This window comes from Phalacrocorax aristotelis, chromosome 8 (assembly GCF_949628215.1).
Source record: "Phalacrocorax aristotelis chromosome 8, bGulAri2.1, whole genome shotgun sequence".
Taxonomy (NCBI): Eukaryota; Metazoa; Chordata; class Aves; order Suliformes; family Phalacrocoracidae; genus Phalacrocorax; species Phalacrocorax aristotelis.
In genome coordinates, this window is record NC_134283.1 from 30,283,130 (window position 1) to 30,302,637 (window position 19,508).

General features: G+C 37.3%; 1 protein-coding gene across 4 annotated transcripts in view; it reads right to left on the reverse strand.

The window, feature by feature from the left end:
• Positions 1-16,837, reverse strand: part of LCP2 (lymphocyte cytosolic protein 2) — a 34,882-nt gene extending 18,045 nt beyond the window's left edge. For 3 of the 4 annotated variants that reach the window (XM_075102174.1, XM_075102175.1, XM_075102173.1), the window contains exons 1-6: positions 16,518-16,837; positions 12,955-13,017; positions 9,189-9,235; positions 2,865-2,930; positions 1,977-2,008; positions 1,088-1,122 (exon numbers count right to left, since the gene is read on the reverse strand). In XM_075102174.1, the coding sequence (XP_074958275.1) occupies positions 1,088-1,122; positions 1,977-2,008; positions 2,865-2,930; positions 9,189-9,235; positions 12,955-13,017; positions 16,518-16,595 (321 nt within the window). In that variant the 5' untranslated portion in view covers positions 16,596-16,837. Of the gene's footprint in view, positions 1-1,087; positions 1,123-1,976; positions 2,009-2,864; positions 2,931-9,188; positions 9,236-12,954; positions 13,018-13,341; positions 13,484-16,517 lie in introns of those variants that run through there. The other variant, XM_075102176.1, reaches the window with a different exon arrangement.
• Positions 16,838-19,508: the final 2,671 nt, after the last annotated feature.

Genomic DNA, 19,508 nt, shown 5'->3' on the forward strand with positions numbered 1-19,508 from the left:
GAAATGTGCAGTGCCTTTGTTTTAGGTAACAGACAAGGCACCAGCAAAAAAAGTCAGTGCTTCCTAGAAACACTGGAGTAGCAGCTGATGCCTGTTGGCATTCATTCTTACTTAATAGCATGTACTCTACAGCCTGCAACTCAACTTTTTAAAAATGGTTCAGAAAAAATGAGGTCTTTGATATGGACCTTGGTGCCTTCCACTGACCAAAACCAAAACAGCTTCATACGACTTGCAGGACCTAGTGAGATCACAGCAAAAATATGGTAGTGGTCGTTGCACACATCTTCTGTGCAATCTGCCAAGGCTTACAAGAAAAAGAATACTTATTTTTTCATTGGTGTCTTGGCTGAAATTTCCAGACTAGCTCTGTATTGACATACAGAGTGCTCTATAGGTGGTAACTTTTACCTCTTGTGCTCCTAAAATAGCAGCAAATCTCCTGCAGACTTAGTAGCAAGGGTTTTTTTTAAAATGCCTGTCCATTTTTTGCAAAAAAACATTGGCACTGGTCAATGTAAGAGAACCTCATAAACCCAGATTGTGCATCAGTCAGCTTACTCATTTATCTAGCTGAGTTGTGTATGCTTCATCTAATGACATTTAGCGATGCATTTTCTATGCCAAAAGGCAAAAGGAACTTTTGCAGTCTAGCGGGCTTCAAAAAACTAGATTCTTCAACAAACCAACTCTCAAGAATAAAATGGCAAGTATTTGCCATTGAATAACATAGCAACCTTTCCTTTACTAGCCACCCTTTTAAGAGCTTGAAATAGATATATAAAATTCAGCTAAGGTTCTGTGGAGACCTAGTCGTAGGCCGTGAGCTTCTACTTGAGCCAGCAGTATAGGACTGCCATTCTGAAGCTCTGTCTTGCATTACTGGGGAGACCCATTTCTCAGTGAAGAAATTTGTATGCAGCTACTCCAATCATTCATGCTCCTGCTTCTTGTTCTCCTCATCCTAACACACCCTGCCATTGCTCACTCCATCTTTGCTGCCCAAAGTAGATAATGCAAGAAATGATAGACCTTACAGAAGAGGTAATCCATTCAACCGGTAGGTTTTGTTAATCCTGATACTCACAAATGAAGACCAGCCACCGTCTTCTTGACTGTATCCTGCATAAAGAAGCATAAAGACAGGCTTCTTAGCATGTAGAGCTTTAAACTGTCAAGATGTAACTTGACAAAAAGGACACAAGTCCCAGATCAGTTCTGAACCACAAAACTATGTCACAGGACCAAGGTAGCTCTTTCAAAGGCAGTCAGTCAGTCATGAAAGGTATTACGAATAACATTCTGATTCAAAACTAAGAGCATAGTTATCCTTATATGAGATGGTATATGTCTCTTCAGTTTGTCCTACACTTCAGTTTTAAATATAATTTGAAGTATAATGCTTTCAGAATGAGCAGACTTCTTATCTCTCTTTTATACTACTTTAGCTTTCATATCAAAAGGTTCTTTAATTTCAGTAGAATCGGGGGAACACAGTAGTTTGCAGAAGTTTTAAATGCTTGTGGCCTATTAAGAAAATAATTGAAATAAAAATTCAGAACACAGCAGACATCTAGAAGCTTACCTCTGTAATACAGGGTGCTGCTAGGAGTAGGGGCAGGCAGCAGAGATGTTGGAACAGAAATATATGAGCGCTGATACTATGTATTGGGTTAAAGAAGGGCAGTTTGGGGATGCTCATGTAAATGTCTCTGCTCGTGCCTTTCTTCACCATCTTTTCTATTTTAAAAATATTTCTTTCACTTGTTCTCCTGTAACTACTCTTTATTCTTTTTTGCAACGTCTTCATGCTCTCATCTTTTCCTGTTTGTTGTTTTGGGTCCTGTCATCATCCCCTCCTGCCCCAACCCCCACTCCCCCAAGCCCATTTACTCTGCTTTGGAAGGATTAACTTAATATTTTAATAATTTTAAACACTTTTCATTGTTAGAGACTATCTGCAAGTACACACTTACCTGGATTTTCAGGACTTTTTTGCGTTTGGGCCCTACAACAAAGATACAAATAAATTCCTTCCATTTGCAATTCTTAAATATTTGAAGCATGCTAAAATCTACTGTGAATAAAGGTAATAGTTAGCTCTAACAGTAGAATGAAGTCTATATAGGTGAGTTTAACTCTGCACAAAAATGCCAAGAACACACTACTTCATATTTCACATGCAGGATCCTAATATAAGCTAAACTGTCTTGAAAAAATTCAAGTCAGCAAGGTCGAGCGTTTAGAAACTCAGTAAATATATTTACAAGAGGCCCCAGTCCTGAAACTAGAAACTTGCTTTACTGAATCCATTACAGTTTTCAATTCTAGTTTTGAACGCTAGTTAACGAAAAGGTGTAGAATCATGTTATGAAATAATATGAAACCATGTTACAATTTTTATCTAAGACTAGACTTAGATTTTCGTTGTATATAAATATAAATTTTTCTTTTCTCATGCAATGTGCTTGCAATTTTTGCTCTTCTATTGCGAGAGTATGATATTCAATAAGTCATAAAGTATTAAAGAGCGTAATGATGTACATGTCTGTGAAATGCATTATTGATGATTTAATTAATGCAATAGTATTTGCTTAGGCTTTATAGCATTCCTAAAGATTAATTGACTCACATGGAAAATTGCATGAAATTTATCTGTTACTTGGTTCTGGACATGGCAGACATAGGGTGTTCGAGGGCTCAGGCTTTGCTCTTCTCAACAGATTACATTAACAAAACAGAGTTTTATTTTATATCATTTCCAGGCTGTCCCTCTGACCCATGTATTATTGATCAAATGGAAAACAGTCCAGAAAAGATACATGTGAAAGCTTTGAAAGAGAAAGCAGAATTGTTTTACTTACCGTTTTGGGAAGAAAGATAGCCTCCCTTCATTTCTGTTTATTTCTTGACTTAATTTACTTACAATTCTATTTAAAAGAAATACAAAAATAGTTTAAAAAAACCTCCTTGAAACTTGTCAATCATTTTCTTAGCTGTTTCCCTGAATATTTACTAAATTAAATTTGGTAATTCAGAATTATTATCTACTATGTGGTAAGAATATTGAATTTATCGTCTTATTGCAAAGTTGCACTATAGCATATTCAACTGAAAACTAGACTTTTTTACATAGATAAAACCCCATATTGTTGGATCAAGTTTAAAAATAAATATTAAACCCAGCAAGCCTTAGAAACTTTGGGTGTGGTAGACATCACGCCCTACAACGCTGCTTTAAATAATGGTGATAGTATTTGTATTATTTTTATGGAAAAAGCAGATAATGCTTCAGGAAACAGCTTCTGCCAAGCTATGGTTGCAAAAGCAGGGATTAAAGGTACCCTGTGCCTACTCTCTATTCTTTTTGTCTCCCTCCCTCTGCAACCAAAATATACCTAATCCAGAGTCCCTCTGGTAAAGAAGGTGAAAAGGTTGATTTAGTTCCATGTTATTAGACATTTGCAGGGCAGAAATATTCATGGAACCAGTGAGGATGATAGCTGCATGTCTAGCGAGATTTTTCCAAGGTGATGTGTTTGTCATCACTCACGTGTAGTTTGTATGCAGCAGTAGGGTGAATAACAACCAATGAAATGCAATCTTGATAAAAATTTTGGTCAGAAGTGTACATTTCTGCTGCTAATACTGCTGGCATCCATATCCAGCACAGACATCTGAGACTGAGAGTTTTTATACTGACTGACTCCCTGAGAACAGCTCTGAGGTTGCAGGACAGTCATTACTGAGATTAACAGAATTAAGTCCACTGAGAGCAACAGAATCCTGCTCTGCTAGTCATGAAGTTTGCCTCTATGATTATTTTGTTTCAAATAAAGGTTTTGTTTCAAAGGATGTTTTCATTTCAAAGAAAGCTTATGATAAGTCATGGTCTGATTCTTAATTCTCAATATTTCTTTTCAAGCAAAGTCCCACCAAGAAAATCCTGTGACAATCAAAGGAAATTGGTTACGTACATCTGGTTAAATTATCCCATTTTACTTCTGGTTTGTATTATTTAGGTGTACCAGAGACAGTAATTGTGGAAATAAAATTAGTATTAAAAAAATCAGGAACGCAATGTCTGTTTATCTCAGATTCTAAATTCTGTAAAATCTTATATTTATGGTTTGTTAGTGCAGAATTCTTTTCCATACATCTTAGATCTGGCTAATCAAACTTTATTTCAGTATTGTAAAATCACTTTTTTTTATGGCCAGGCAGTTACTGCTCTATTATGTTTTTCTTTTTCTTTCATGCCTTTTTCTGCTACTCAGCAATAGCAATCCCCTAGTTTTTTCCAAATGGCAACATTTGGGCATCTCTCTCCTATCTAACTGCTCTTCTGGGCTGGGACTTTAGGAAGACAAGCTTTCAAGCAATCTAATATTGGGAAAAAAGCCAACAAACCCATGCTATTTTGTTTTGATCCTGAACCATGCTAAAAATCTTTCTCTTATTTTGAATCTCTCTTCCGTTGCCCTTGTTGCTTTCCTAATATTTACCTTGCTGTAATTCAGATTAAAAAATAAATTCAAGGAATAGGTTTGCTCTGTTTGATCACGGAAAGTACAATGGGGACAGATCAGGCTGCCAGCAAGTATCAGAGAACAAGCAATTTCAGATCAGTATGGTCATGCTGTCAGAAAATGATGAAGATGGGTAAGCTAAAGTTAAGGATAAGTACTCAAGGATACAATGTATGAAAATAGGCAGTGGAATAATATTTTGGGGTTTTTCTTTTTTAAGACAGTACTTTGCAGTTTTCTGATTTGAAGCAAATATTGTCATACTTGGCCCGTTTGAAATAAGCACATGCACAAATGTTAAGGATTACAGCTGTCTGAATCTGACATCGCTACCCAAGCAAATTGTATAAAACAAGAAGAATGCCAAGTTATAGACATAGGACTCTTCTTTCCCACGCGATCAACACTCCTCCACACAAGAAATTTCCTTCTGCTGCAGGTGTTAAGTTGCTATGTGAATAATAAAATCCATGTGAAACATCAGGAAATGTTCCGGGGTCAACAGTGCACTTGGTTGAGAAGTAGATTACAGAACATGTGTGTGGCTTATTTTCTGTTGTAGAAGAGGTAGAGGAAGGTTCTTTCATAATATTTTGTTTATTTTCAGCTAAAGAAGTAAAATTAATATCACTGGTTTTAGAGCTAATAATTCTTTTAGTTCAGACTTCCACAGGTATTAATGAGACCTGAGCGTTTGGAAGCTTTCTGAACTAAACCTAGGCTGGCTGCAATGAGGATTTACACCAACTGTTTTTTGAGGAAAAACTGAAAGGAAAAAGTTGCTCATCTTATCTTGCTGCCAAAAAATTAATAATTTGCTGTTTAAAATACAGTGTCTACAATTTTACTTCAAATTTATTTGAAATGTTTCAATCCAATGGCTCAGGGAGGTTATTAAAAGTGAGCAAAGTTTAGGATGGTAACATTTTACAAGCAACATTATTACAGAAGATTGGTGCACTGAGCAGCTGAGTCTGTAGCCATGTGAGGAAGGAAATACCAAAACCACACTGCTTTTTCTGAGTTGTGGGAGTGGATGATAGGAGAGGATAAGGCAACAGCACTTGCAGAAAATGTTACTCAGACTTCTCTTTCTACCTCCTCCACCAGACGCTTAGCTTGAAACCAGCAGGAAGTTGAAAATTAACAAAAAACCCCACACAACCAACCACCAAGGCAGTACTCCAAAACTGGCTTTTGTTGGCTTCACTGCAGATATTGTTGTCATGAGTAGAATCCAATCTATGTGTATTGGGATAAAGGACTTAAGATGGGTGAGAGAGTTGGAAGGCAAAGTCCTGTAGGACCAGGAAGTTGCATAGTTACATGTTGAACGCTGTCAAGAGCATAGTTTGTGATGAAGTCTTTGGTTTGGCCTTTGAGGAAAATCTGTTGGGCAGATGCAATACTATTATGTTGGCTTCAAAACTGACTGAATATCAGTTATGTTCTAAATCTTTCAACAACTTTTAGCATCTCATCGGAGATAGCATGTGTGCACACACATTCACCTCTGTCCAAGGCATACCTTTTTAAGAGAGAAGAGCACCAAAGATTTCTTAATTTTTAGGCTTGCTCTGTGACTCTCCTGAAAGTAGAACAACTTTCAGACTGTGCCATGCTTGTAGGGTATGAGTGTGTCCCATTCAGAACTCAGCACACTTACCATGTTTGAACTGGCAGATGTAATTATGTACTTTTATGCAATGATTCTCTTTTTATCACTGGAAATTTTCACAAATGCTATGGGATATGCCATAAGCTTTCTGACGAAGATTGAAAATTTCAAATCTCAGGTCTGCCAGCAAGCTGCCACAGAAGATAGCCAAAGGGATCAACAGCCTGTATCAGTAACTTGACTTACTGGAAATGTTTTCTCTCAAGATAGTAAACAATAAGACTGGCAAAGACTATCTTCAGGATTTAGATCATGGTTCAGCTGTCAACCAACCATCGATGTTATTTTGAATGAGATCTTCGCTTTTTCTTTTTTATTAATTCTAACCACATTAAGTAAGGCCCATTCTGTTGAATGTGCTTTAAAATATTTTGTTATCCACAAGTATAAATCTTTATGACCTTCTGTGACTGCCAATAGTGATAAAGGCCAATAAGAAAACTCCTTGTGTCCTTAAGCTGTATATTGGCTTTTTGTTTCATTGGATTTATTATCCAAATGTTAATTACACCCTCATGATTAGTCTAGGTTTCATTTAGTGTTTAAGACAGTTATTCAATGTCTGCTCTGTGTAAAATATACCATATCCCTTCCCTGTTTCACTGGTGTACCATCTACTCTTTCAGGATGCAGTGTGTTGTTTGAGAAGCTTCAGGTGTGTATGTTAACCTTGTGGTATTAATATTAACTTAAATGGTTCTTTCATAAGATATAGCAAGTACAAGAATATGAATGAGCTCAAGACAAAACATAACACTATGTTTTTTAACAGTTTTTTGTATTGTTACAAAAATGACAAGTGTTAAGCATAGCGTATGTGTGCAGAAAACAGTTTGCAACTGAGCTAAGCTTCAAGGGGGACTATAGGAAGGATGGGGGCAACCTCTTTAGCAAGGCCTGCTGTGACAGGACAAGGGGTGATGGTTTTAAGCTAAAGGAGGGTAGATTTAGACTGCATATAAGGAAAAAATTTTTTTACAGTGAGGGTGGTGAAACACTGGGACAGGTTGCCCAGAGAGGTGGGAGATGCCCCATCCCTGGAAACATTCAAGGTCAGGTTGGATGGGGCTCTGAGCAACCTGAAGTAGTTGAAGATGTCCCTGCTCACTGCGGGGAGCTTGGACTAGGGACCTCTAAAGGTCCCTTCCAACCTAAACCTAACTACGTGGTGGCATTCTCTATGTAGCTTGGAGTGCCTGAAGCTCAGCATGTGTCCAAGTACTGCCTTTTGAACTGGAGCCTTAAGCCAGTCCAAGAATCGTTCTTCACTCCCTCTTCCCTATGTCCACCCAGAGCAGTTCAACTACAACACAGAACTGACAAAGACCAAGTGGCTTTTTCTACCTCCCTCTTGCCTAAAGGAAAGGCAGAAAGTAAAACAGTGAGTGGAGCTGTACTCTGCCTTTTGCTTTGGAAGCTAGTACCTGAGCTAGACCTTTGATTCTACTGCGCATGTAAGTGGGAATGACAGCAAGGCTTCCATGTTGAATCAAAATATAGCACTTAAATATTCTTGTAAAAGCCACAAAATCATCCCCAAGAAATGGCACAATTTTATTTAAAACTTGATCAGTAGATTTGCTCAAACATATATATTTAGTAAAACCACATACCTAGCTCAGATCTGTATGGATGTAGTCTGTGGTTTGCAAACCTCGCTTATTTGCAAGTTCTGGGTTTTGTTGTCAGTACATGTGGGTCAGCAGAACCCTGCTAAAGTTACTGGTCCCTCAGTCTCAGTAACCATAGTTAAAATAATGTTAAAATTATACTTTTAATTGACAGTAATTTCAAAAATGCTGAGACATTCAGGCATCATTTTTTTTATAGCATCTAGGCACCCTTACTAACTCATCATACACTACCAATCCCTATTATTGGGAAATTTATTGTGTGAAAATATAGATATGATCTTAAGAAACATGTAATGTCCAAGGCTTTCAAGTTCAAGTCTTTGCATATCTGATCCTAACAGAGGTATCCTTCTGCCCTTAGATCTAGCCACCAGCTTACCCATGAGCACATGAATATGACAGACCACACAGGTATTGAAAAATTTTTCAGTATTCTTAGCTTCACCAAACCTCTTACACAACCTCTGATGCATCAGAAAAGGCAAAGCAGACTGTATCTCCCATAGCAAAATCAAGATACTCATAAAGGGAGTGAGTCTGAAACTGGGAAATGAGCACCAAGAAGCAGCCATGTTGGAACAACTTGAGTTCCTTCTAGTTGTTTTTTCTTCCTTACTTTCTCTAGAAGGCCATGAAGAGGTCCATGTGTCTCATGGTTAAGAATCTTCTAACTTCCAGCTTAAATACGTACCAGGCAACTCATAGCAAAATAAAATCCTTCATTTTTCACCACAAAATATTAGAAGCAGCTAATTTCTCTGTTACTCAGTATTGATTTAACGGGAATATTGTTCTTCATTTAGTAACTTCTATGAAAATATGAAAGCTATTCAGATAAATGCAAAACTTTTTCAAGGCCTAATCCACAGGAGTTAAGAAAAGATATTTAAAACTGAATAAAATGTTCCAGACTGATTTATCTTTAACACCTACCTAAAGGAAAAGCACGTGATGAAAATTGCTTGAAATCCTCAACTGTTGTGTACATACCTGACCTTTTTTTTCTCCTTTAAGTCAACAGTTAAGCAGTGAACAGTTAAATCATACTTCGAAGGTAATACTCGCAAAAAAGTTTAACCTTTGTGTAGCTGCTGTCAGTCAAAGAATATATGGACGAGTTCTTTAGAACGTCCCCCAGACAACTTTTTTGTATTGCATCATTGTGCTTGAGCAGTCGTGACAACATTGCTTTTCATTATGGAACATCCTTCTTTTTCTCTCAGTGCAGTGCAATAAACAGGCCTCTAACTAATCACTTGCAAATCATTTGCCTGATATTTCCTATAAGTTTTCACTGCAGACCAGCTAAGATTATTTTTAATGTTAAACTGATTTGGCTTTACTTACGGCACTCTGAGTTTGGGAAATTTCTGAATATCATTTTCAGACATGTTCTGAAAAGGAAACACATGGTATATATCACAAAATTGTACATGGAACACCCTGTGGCTTACAGAAGTTTGCATATTCAAAAACGTGGCACAAAGTTTCAAATGGTAGGAACATCAAGTGCATAGAGAATCAATGCAAGATAACGTTGCCTGCCCATCCCATGGCTCATAAGAGAAATGAATCCATTTTCATTGAAAAGCCTCTCTATTTTTTTTGTTTGTTTGTTTTTCTGGATGTTGGTTTTTACTTTATGTTGCTGCCAGTTGTATTAAACTAGCCAGGAGGTTAATAAACATCATGTGTATTTGTTTACACACAAAGGACTTCGACAAAATAATCATGTCTGACTTCAAAGAGAAGTATTTCTGTAGCAGGAATGTTTTAAAGATAGCTTGTTAAAAAGGTCTGTATGGAGCAGTAAAACCTTAAACCAGCTCTTACGAGGTGAGAGTTGGGTAAATTTGTTTACAAGCACGTGAGCCATTCTTCCAGCATTAATATCAAATTACTGGGACTCTTTGCAAACTTAAAGTCATTTGCTTTTCTGATTTGGGATCTAATCCAGTTCTTTTGGTGTTATATTGTCACATTGACTTACAGGCAAGGTTAAAATCCATCCCTGCTCTGCTTCTCAAAAGAACTGGAAATAAAACCCACTTCTGCAACAGCTTCCTCCCTAGAGATCGTCAGAGATACTTAAGCCACAGCAGGTGAACAGACACTAAACCAAAAAATTCCAGAACTATTTCTAGGTCTTCTATTTGGTTTTTTTCCCTTCTTTTTTTTCTCTTGCTTTCTGGATATTGCATTTCATTGTACTACATCATCACCTAGCATACAGGAAAACATATCCTTTATGTATTTATTATTAAAGAAGGCTTGAGACAATATAGTTCATCTCAGTGAACAGTGTCAAACAATTAATAGGGAGCTACATCCCGGTAACATCCTGTGCTACTGATTATGGGTGTGAGCTCAACAGAACATGCATGGTCTGCTTGAATTCCTCATCAGTGGCATTATTCCTGGCAATTTTGGAATTATGCTTCTCACAGTGAATGTAAAAGCAGAGAATATTTCAGATGCCTTTCTAAACACTTGTAGGTTTAAAGCACCATGCAATGAAATGCCCTTTGTAAAGAGCTGTTCCTGGTAAGGGTGGCAAACTTCTAAAATAGATTCTGATTTTATGCTATTTTGCTTCACATCTTTTAGTACAGCTAAAAATTATGGTATTTAAGTGTCTTCAGATGCTAGATATATTGAATTCCTTCATGCCTGCATGGTGAAATCAGGCAAAGTTGTGCATGATTGCAAAGTTTCAGGGTAACACTGTAAATTTTAAAATAGAGCACCATTTGCTGGAGTAGAGGGGAGTTTTGTGCTAAGAAATTTATCTGAAAGATCACAGTGTATGTAAAATCCCATGTTCTAGCAGAGGTGTAGCTGGAAAATTCATTGGACTTAAGAGCAGCCTTGGAAACCTAACAAAAATCTTTCTGGAAACTGGTATGGGGGGGAGACCGTTTCTTCCCCCTTCAACCATAACATAGCAATGAGATTGCAGATTACTCCTGACCTGAGCTGAGATGTGCTAAGTCTTGAGAGCTTAACGGATGCTCCTGCAGAGAGGCTCGGCCCCTCTCTTCTTCTATCATGTGCAGCTCCAACTTTAGGACAGTTTAGTGCATTATGAAAACTTTTGAGAAAGTGTTTTCTTTAGTTAATCACAAGCTTTGCAAACCCTCTTTGGAACATGGATGATAGTCTGGTTCTTTCTTTCTTAGTGCCAACAGTAAGAGAGTTTTAATTACACATTGGTTCAAAATGCTATCAATTATTTTCAGAACAGAACAAATCCTCTCTGTGTTTTCCAGCACTGTTTTGCCTCTGGGAATACTCACAGGAGTGAAGCACAGAAAAATGTATTCCCTTTATGGAAATGTCCTGCAGGATTTACTGAAGTATCATAATTTTTTTCTAAAGACTTTTTAAGCTTCTCTCTGGAATTCTGTTCTGGTGATGAACCTGACAAATATTATGGGTTTAAAGCCTCATGAAAGGGACATGTTGCTGTTTTAAATATCATAGAAATCTATTAGAATAAGTTACATGGAATCCCTCTGGTTTTATTCCTGTTACATCTCAACTGGACTTTCCTTGCAGTAGCCAGTAGATACAGAAACGTGACATTGAAATCAGCATGTTATTCTGATGAATAAGACAGCAACATTTTTGCAGTCAGGTTTAGCATATAGATCTGACAATAGATACAAAATCTGCAAACACTCATCTTAACAGTTTCTTCTGTGCAAACGTAATTTGGCAGTTTCCAAGAATTTACAAAATGTAAAAAGATATTTCTTAGAAAAACCGTTCATATAGAGAAGCAACTTTATTTCAAGATTGCATTGTACTGTAGAATAGTCCAGTTAAAGTCTTCTTTTGTTGTTCTGTTTAACAGGTCAAACCTTTTTGCTTTATATGATTGACAAGTAGGTCAAAAGCTTAAAAAAAAGTATCAGCAGACTTGAGCAGCTGCTTGCTTATTTAATAGAAAAACATCCCTTGACTCTACTAGGATGCTTCTGAAGAAGTGTGATGTAATTACAGAAACACTCTGGAAATAATAAGAAATTACAAAAATCACTTAGGAATCACACAGATACTGCTCTTGTTATTTGTACCTCACAAAATTCCAGAATTTCATATTGCTTCCAGAGCCAGAACTCCCACTTGAGCCACAGATCCTTACTGCTTGAGCTAAGGAGAATCTCTTAGGGATTAGTAGGATCGATCCTATGACACACATTTGAATAACTCTGACTCCACCCAGTAGGAGGGAGGTGTAATATCCTGTTCCTACAAAAGGTGTTTGAAAATTTTTATGTCACATTTCAATGAAATGTCAAAAAGCTTGGTACATTAGGACGAGTAAATAAAAATTACGAAGGCTTTAGAGGAGGTATGCATAGGTTTCCCCACTATGACTAGTTATACAGATGATCAGAATGACTACTATTGGGGAAAACAGAATAGTTAATATTTGGAAATAAAATAGAAGTAAAATGAAGCCATAATAAAAGCCCTTACACGTCTTCATGGATGTGTATTTAAGACCTGAAAGCAGCAGCTATGTCAATGGAAGTTGACAGCTATTCTCAAATTAAGCCAAGTTGTTGGTAAAGCCTGGAGCAATGTTGGTTTAAACCCAGTGGGAACTTGCTTACTAGTTTTGGTGTCTTAAAGTTCATTGATTTTGTGTATTGCTGCAGAAGTCTAAATATAACTACAGAGGCTTGAAATAGTGATTACAATAGAAGGCCAGTCATTCTGACCAGGTCTGTGTCAGTAGAAGAGTACAATTAATAAATGTGAGATTTCTGTAGTTAGTATTTGAAAACAGGCACTTCCTATAAAGGAAGAGATGAATTCAAGACAAGATTGTGGTTTCATAACTTCCCTGAGAGTTTAAAAATAACAAAATATATTATATTAAACAACATGCTTGGGTACCCAGCATCCCATATTTAAAGCAAGATGCCTGGCTGATTTTAGCAATGATGTTTACTTCTCATACTCATACCTCAGTACCTCATAATTACACCTCAATAACCATCTGTGAGCTAAGGACTTTGCATCTGCCAATGCTAAGTAAGGAGGAGTGATAACAATCACCTGCTTGGAGTTTTATAGGAAGGAATTTTACAACTCTACTTACCAAAAACCTTTGTCCATTTATGCTGTGCTTTCTCACGACTTTCTCACAGTCCTTATACTTTAACTGTCAATGAAAAGAAGATGATTATTGCACCCTTAATTATAATACTGGATTAAGACACTTAATGATATGGCTAGCTTTGAGTAGATGATTCAAGTTACCCTTTGTATGCTAGAGCCTGTCCAAATGGCTCATTTTGTTCTGTAAACATGGATTTTTAAGTCAAAGATTCTTCAGCAGGCTTGAGGATTTTCATCTATTTAGGAACATGTAATTCCTCACATTTAAAAACCACCTTACAGTTGCCTGGCCCAAGGAATATTTGGAAAATGGATAGCTGTGGTACTGACTGGGATGAACAGTTGCAGAAAAAAGTAGAGCAAAAACCTTAGTATCTTGGAATATTGAAGCCCTGATCCCAGTCGCTGAATTCATTGTTGTGATCGAAAAGCTTCCTCTTCTGGATGGAAATATTGATTGTTAATCCTGGAAATTATCTATAATACTTGGAAAGCTCTTCCACAATATTATGTGTTACAGTAGCATCTAGGACAAGGACATGCATTTTAGAAGTTGATCATGTACATAAGAAAAGAAAGCTCCTGGTCCTACCAAGCAAAATTTAACAGTATTTAACAGTAATGTGGGGGACCTAGAAAAAACAAAACAAACAAAAAAAAACCCTCCAAAAAACTATTCACCTTTAGCAAGACATGAGTCTTCAATATTTCCAGTGGGCATCTTAAGGGTTTTTTTTATTTGAACAGTAATAGCATAATGTAAGAGCAAAGCTTATATTTTTGATCTGGCTAGAATGCATTTTTTTTGTTTCAAGTTGATCAAGTCCATACCAGAAGGAACCCAAAGAGTGGGCAGACTTTCTGGAGCCTTCAAGACAGAAGAATAGCTCTGGTCCTGCCTGAAACTTTAGGTAATGAAAGGTATGCTGACAAATTATCCTTTTTATTAATTTTAGGGAGCAATCTTGTAACTTGGTATTGCATGAGAACAGATCCTGAAAATATCTGAACAGCTGAGAATATTTTTAGGACCCAAATTCAGTTACTCATATGCAGAAACAGACCTAACTCTGCTGAATATTTTTGGGTGCAGATTAAGACTTTTGTGCAGACTAAGGATTTAAACCTGTAAATAATGTCTCTTTCATATAGCAAGTGCTATCATGACATTACCAGCCCAAGTCTGTATGCAGCCGTGAGCAACTGCAACACTTTGTAGAACACATCAGTGTGAATGAAATCTAATCTCATTCTTAAAGTAATTGATGAAAAATACTGTTTAGCTATTAAATATAACCCTAGGAATATTACAAATGCGAATACCTTTGCTTTTTCTAAAAAAAAAATCTAAGTCTTTAGAAATTATGTGGAGATTTGGTTCTTTATTGGTCCTTCCCTAATCTGAATTGACATAGGCTTTAAGTTAACGCACCTAGAAAAATAAATAGAGTTATTACTGTTAAGTACGAAGAATTCTTATTTGACAGGAACTGAGGGCTTTATTCATGCCAATAATGCATCGTAGTATTGTTAGATAAATTACTGACATATATGCTCACTGAATTTTGCTAATATGAAGGTGTAAGCTAACAACAAATTGACAAAAATCTTACCACTGCCCTGTGTCATGACCAATCACTTCAGGTGAGAGAAGCTGTGAATGTGATTTTCCTTTGAAAATCATCCCACAATTATCTCAGTTTAGGAGGAAAAAAAATTGCTTATCCCTCTTGGACTTGAATCCTGGACTTTGAACATATGGCTGCAGGCAAAATATATTAGTCAGATGCAAATAAAGCATTCCTAAGGTGTAACATTTGACGCTTTAATGGTATGTGTGAGGGAAAGTGCATGAGTTTATCAGGGGAGAAGATCTGGTCACTTACGGCAATTACCCAGAGCTGGCTGACAGTCTGACATTATTGTCTTGCACAGATTTCTTAGAGGTCCTTAAGCAGCTTTTGCCCTGATTCACCTCCCCAGCAGTGGAATGCCAAGATTATCTCTGTCCTGGGGGGTATCTGGATCAGTAGAGGGGAGGTACTCAAAAATTAATATAACCAGGCCCATTCAGTTATTGTAGAACTTAGAGTTAATCCTTTTATCACGGTTAAAAATGTCATTATCAACTCTTTCAGGAAGCCATTTCCCTTCGTAGTCTCTTAGAAATGGTGATCCAAAGCACCATGCAGCAGCGTTGTAATGTTTTTCGTCTTTGTCTGAAGTTGCCTGTTGATAGTGATCTCATCTGTTCCATCTTGAATTCTTCGTTTCACTTTCCTGTGCCTACTAACCCCTGCACCCTAAAATTAGAGGTTTGCAAGTAGTTGGCAGTTTCACTTCTCTGGGGATTTGGTAGACATAGACTTTGTGTTTGATCTGCTTGTCTTTATTAGCTAGATTTGCATTCCAGTATCAGACTTGCCTCAACTCCCCAAAGAAAACTCTTATAGAGTTACAGGAGCTGTTGAAACAATAAATTGCACATTATTTCAAAATGAAGCCCGAACTGTTCCAGGTTTCCAAAGTCTACTCTGACAGCTCATTTGAAAATTAACCAGCTATGCTGGCGTTACTTGAAAATCTTCCCAAATCTTCTGATTGATCTAAATGTTAAATTCTAGGCTGACAGTTTTGGACTTTGGGAAGAACATGTTCTGTTGCAAGGGAGATGGAGCAAGAACTCTCTCTGAAGTGAACTGAAAAATGAGCAATTTACAGAGAACACAAGGAAATGAAATTTCAGTAAAATTGGCTCAGTTACACATTCCTGGGCAATTACAAAGGTGTCAGCATTGCTGTGCAGAGGGTATATAATGGCAGTGAATTCCTGTATTGCCTTTCAAACTATTTCTTCAGTGTGGAAACTTCTCTGCATTGTAAAATTAAATTTATAGATTGTTACAAGTGAAAAAGTTGTCAGAAGAACCAGAAATTCCTAGCTAGTCACACAGGAAAACATCAGAAGAAGTAACAGTGGTAGGAAAAAAGGAGTAGCTAGTAATATTGAGACATAAATTTTGCCCAAGGATTTTTAGAATAGGGAAGTCAAACCAAAAGGCGAAAGGTTTTTCCAACTGAGCCTAAAAAAATTAGGAGTCCCTATATCCACAGCTATTAAGTTCTTGGCTGCGTTCTCACGGACGTAATTGGCAAAAACATTCAGAGGGTCATTTGTGAGCAATTTTTTTTTTAAAAAAAAATCTCCTTTCTGAAACTCATTGAAGTAGACCTAGAAAGCTTGCAATCTTCACACATTAATGCCTTCTACAGCTGTTAATATGTTATATCAACAGTTGCTGTAGGAAAGTGTCTATTTCGTCTGAAAAGCCATGAGTTTCTCTTATACCCAATTTAAAACACACTTTTGAGATTCATTTATAGATTTCACTGGCCAGTTTAGCTCAGCTTATTAATTGGCAGTGGTTTTGCTTTTAGTTTTGCAGCAAGATTTGCCCATTATAGAAGCACATAAATTCAGCACAAACAATGTTAAGTAGATTGCTCCTCCATCGTACAAAGACAAAGCACAGTTAAACTTACCATCCTAAAATATTCTGCTAAGTCATCCGGGTTCCATGTAACCACATCTGAACGGTAGGGAATGTTTCGCAAATCCATTGTAAATGTTCTCCTCTAGGCAGTTAGAGAACGTTCAGAGCAGTACTATCGGTGAAACAGCCATCTATTCCCTGTGTGTGACTACCTCCAGGGTGTCCAATAATTCCTTGCCTAATGCCCAGCTTCTTCTGTCTAAGTCCTGGGGTTTTTTAAATTTAGAGCTACGTTGTTAGGACATCCAAGAGAGATACTGTTTCCTCTAATACAAAATGGTCTCTTCTCAGAAAAGCTGTCAGCTAGTCAGCCTTACCACTTCCTTTGTCTGAATATAAATAAGTAAACAAGGAAGCACAGCAAAGGGTTGAAAATGTTCTGCCTGCTACATATAAGTAAGCTCCTACGGACCCTATTTGCTTGTAGTTACATATATAAATATTTACATATTTACACACTGTGTAGTATAAAATTATTGGCATATTATCTGCACAGGTATTGGTTACTGCTTTTGTGCAAGTCTAGCCAAGGCAAGTCCCCCCCAAAGATGAAAACATTCACTCAAGAGAAACTTCTTCAACTCACCTCACCGCCTGAAGTGTCACATTTTCTTTCTTTGATATGCACAACAATAAATGTTATTGTTGGAGTTGTACATAAGGAGGTATGCATGAATCAGGGACAGAATTAGAGTCAGCATTCCTTCAAATAAAGAATCTCTCAGTGAAATTAAAAAATGGACAAGATTAAATGAAAAATTATTACATTCTCATTGTTTCAGTACTCCATTTCTCAGCTACCTCTAATGAGGATTTTTGTGCCTGAAAAAGAATCCACGGAGCCATAATATTACCACAGGGACATGATAGACTGCATGTCTTATGTATAGCCAATTCAGATGCCATCCTATCTGTAGGGCGCTTTGGTGAGACTACATTTAGTAATTCCAAATATGTCTGTTTTCTAAAAAAATGCACCGTGTCCATTCCCCCTTTTCTTGATGCAGAGCTTCCTCCCAAAGTTCTGCTGGTATGAATGCTTGGGGTCACTGTTCACATCTGTTCCAGTTGATTGCACAAAAGGTGGTATTTTTGTGAGCTTCCTATATTAGTAAGTATAGATGCGTAGTTCGAAGCACTGGAAAGTAAAGTTTCTCTTCTTTCTAATGAAATGCATCACTCTCGCTGTTTCTAGTCGTTGAAGACCTAACCTTCAGTCTGTAATTTGCAAGTGCGTTGCATACGAGCGCATGTAGTTGAGATCGTATCTACAAGTCTCTAGTATTTTATGTAAGAGTTTTCCTTTTGAAATTCACAGTCTGATTTAAAGTAGCCTACTTTTTCTGGAGAACTGTTGGTAAATGATGGCAGCATGGCATTTAAAACTAAACTGCTGTAACAGCTGTTCTAAACAGAGTAGCATTTATCAAATACATGATATAGCTGTGTTTTATGGGTTTTTATTTGAAACAACCTGTATGAATCATCTGAGGCATGTGCTGACAGCATCACTGAAATATCACCCCTTCATTGGAAATCTAGGTCTGGGGACGAAACAGGGCTAAATTAACTTGTGACAAAGAATCCCCAAAGGAGAAGCTGTTTGATGGTGCGTTATCAGCAGTGGCAAAGGGGAGATTACACAGCATACATCTCAGACACGCAATCACATGCCATGTCTTTCAACAGAGGAAAAAGTTTCTTACAGTACAGAGACAGGAAGAAGCCTGTGCTATTTCTAATTGTTCATTCTATTGCAGCATTTTGTTACCTTTTAATCCAATTTCTATCCCAAATCCAGCATAGCAGCTCTAATTTCAATTGTGTTATTCCTTATTTGTACTAATATAAAACTAATTAGCCTGGTCAAAATTTATTCTGATGAAGTTATAGAAGAATCATAGCATCATTTATGCTGATGCTGTGATAGGAGAAAAGCAGTCACCTTTAAAGTAAACCTAGTCTAGAGAGCAGCTAACACAGAAATTCCAACACATTTATCTAATTATTATTATTTGCTTGGATCCTGCCTATGTCACTGTGAGTACCTTACAGCTACATGCATAATTCATGCATTTTGCAAAACGCAGCTGCACAGACACTTGCGCTTTGGCTTTGACTAGAACTTCTTTTGTAATGTGATAAACACATAGGATGTGGTAGCCAAGTGAGGCCTGCTGAGGAAACACCACTTCGTATTTTCTACATTTGAATTTTCAGATACACTGCTAGATTAGCGTAACAATTTTAAATTGCATTTTCAACCTAGGTATGTATTTGAACATATCAATGGAAAATGTTGTTGAACTCACAAATAACCATGCATGAGTCATCGCCCCCAATCCCAGACTGCAGAGAGTTGTTTTGAAAGATGCTTTTAAATGTCTGTCTTTGTGGCCCAGAAAGGCAATGTGTCAAATCCCATATTCCACAAAAGGAAATTCTTGATCCTGCAAAAAAGACCCCACATTATTTCCTCACTCTTTTATTTGTTCTTCTGGTCACTCTTCCCATATTTTCCCACTTGTTTATTATTTCTCTTTCTCCCTTCAGAGTCACGGTTGATACCTCCAGAATTAACACTTTCTCCCATGTGCTCCTGTTGCCTCCAGTGCCTTCTGCTCAGAGAGGCAATTCCAACACTGGTGGTCACCAAGAAAGGAAATCAAGACAGAAAAAGTTGAATGTCCACACTTGTGCAAGCCCGCATGCAAGAATTGCTAGTCAGATTTGGGTAGGATAGTAAGGGAGGATGTCTGGGAAGCAACCACATCTGATATTTATGGAGGAAGACAGAATGACTGCAGGAATAGCATTAAGGTAGTTAAATGAACTGCAGCCAACAGATAGGGCCACAGAGAGTTCCTGGGCAAGAATGTCAAGTTTGACAGACCACATGCAGAAATTTGATTGATTACCAAATACATTTCAGACGTAACAATCCTATCTGTTTGCTGGTAATGCTTTGAATCTTAGTAGT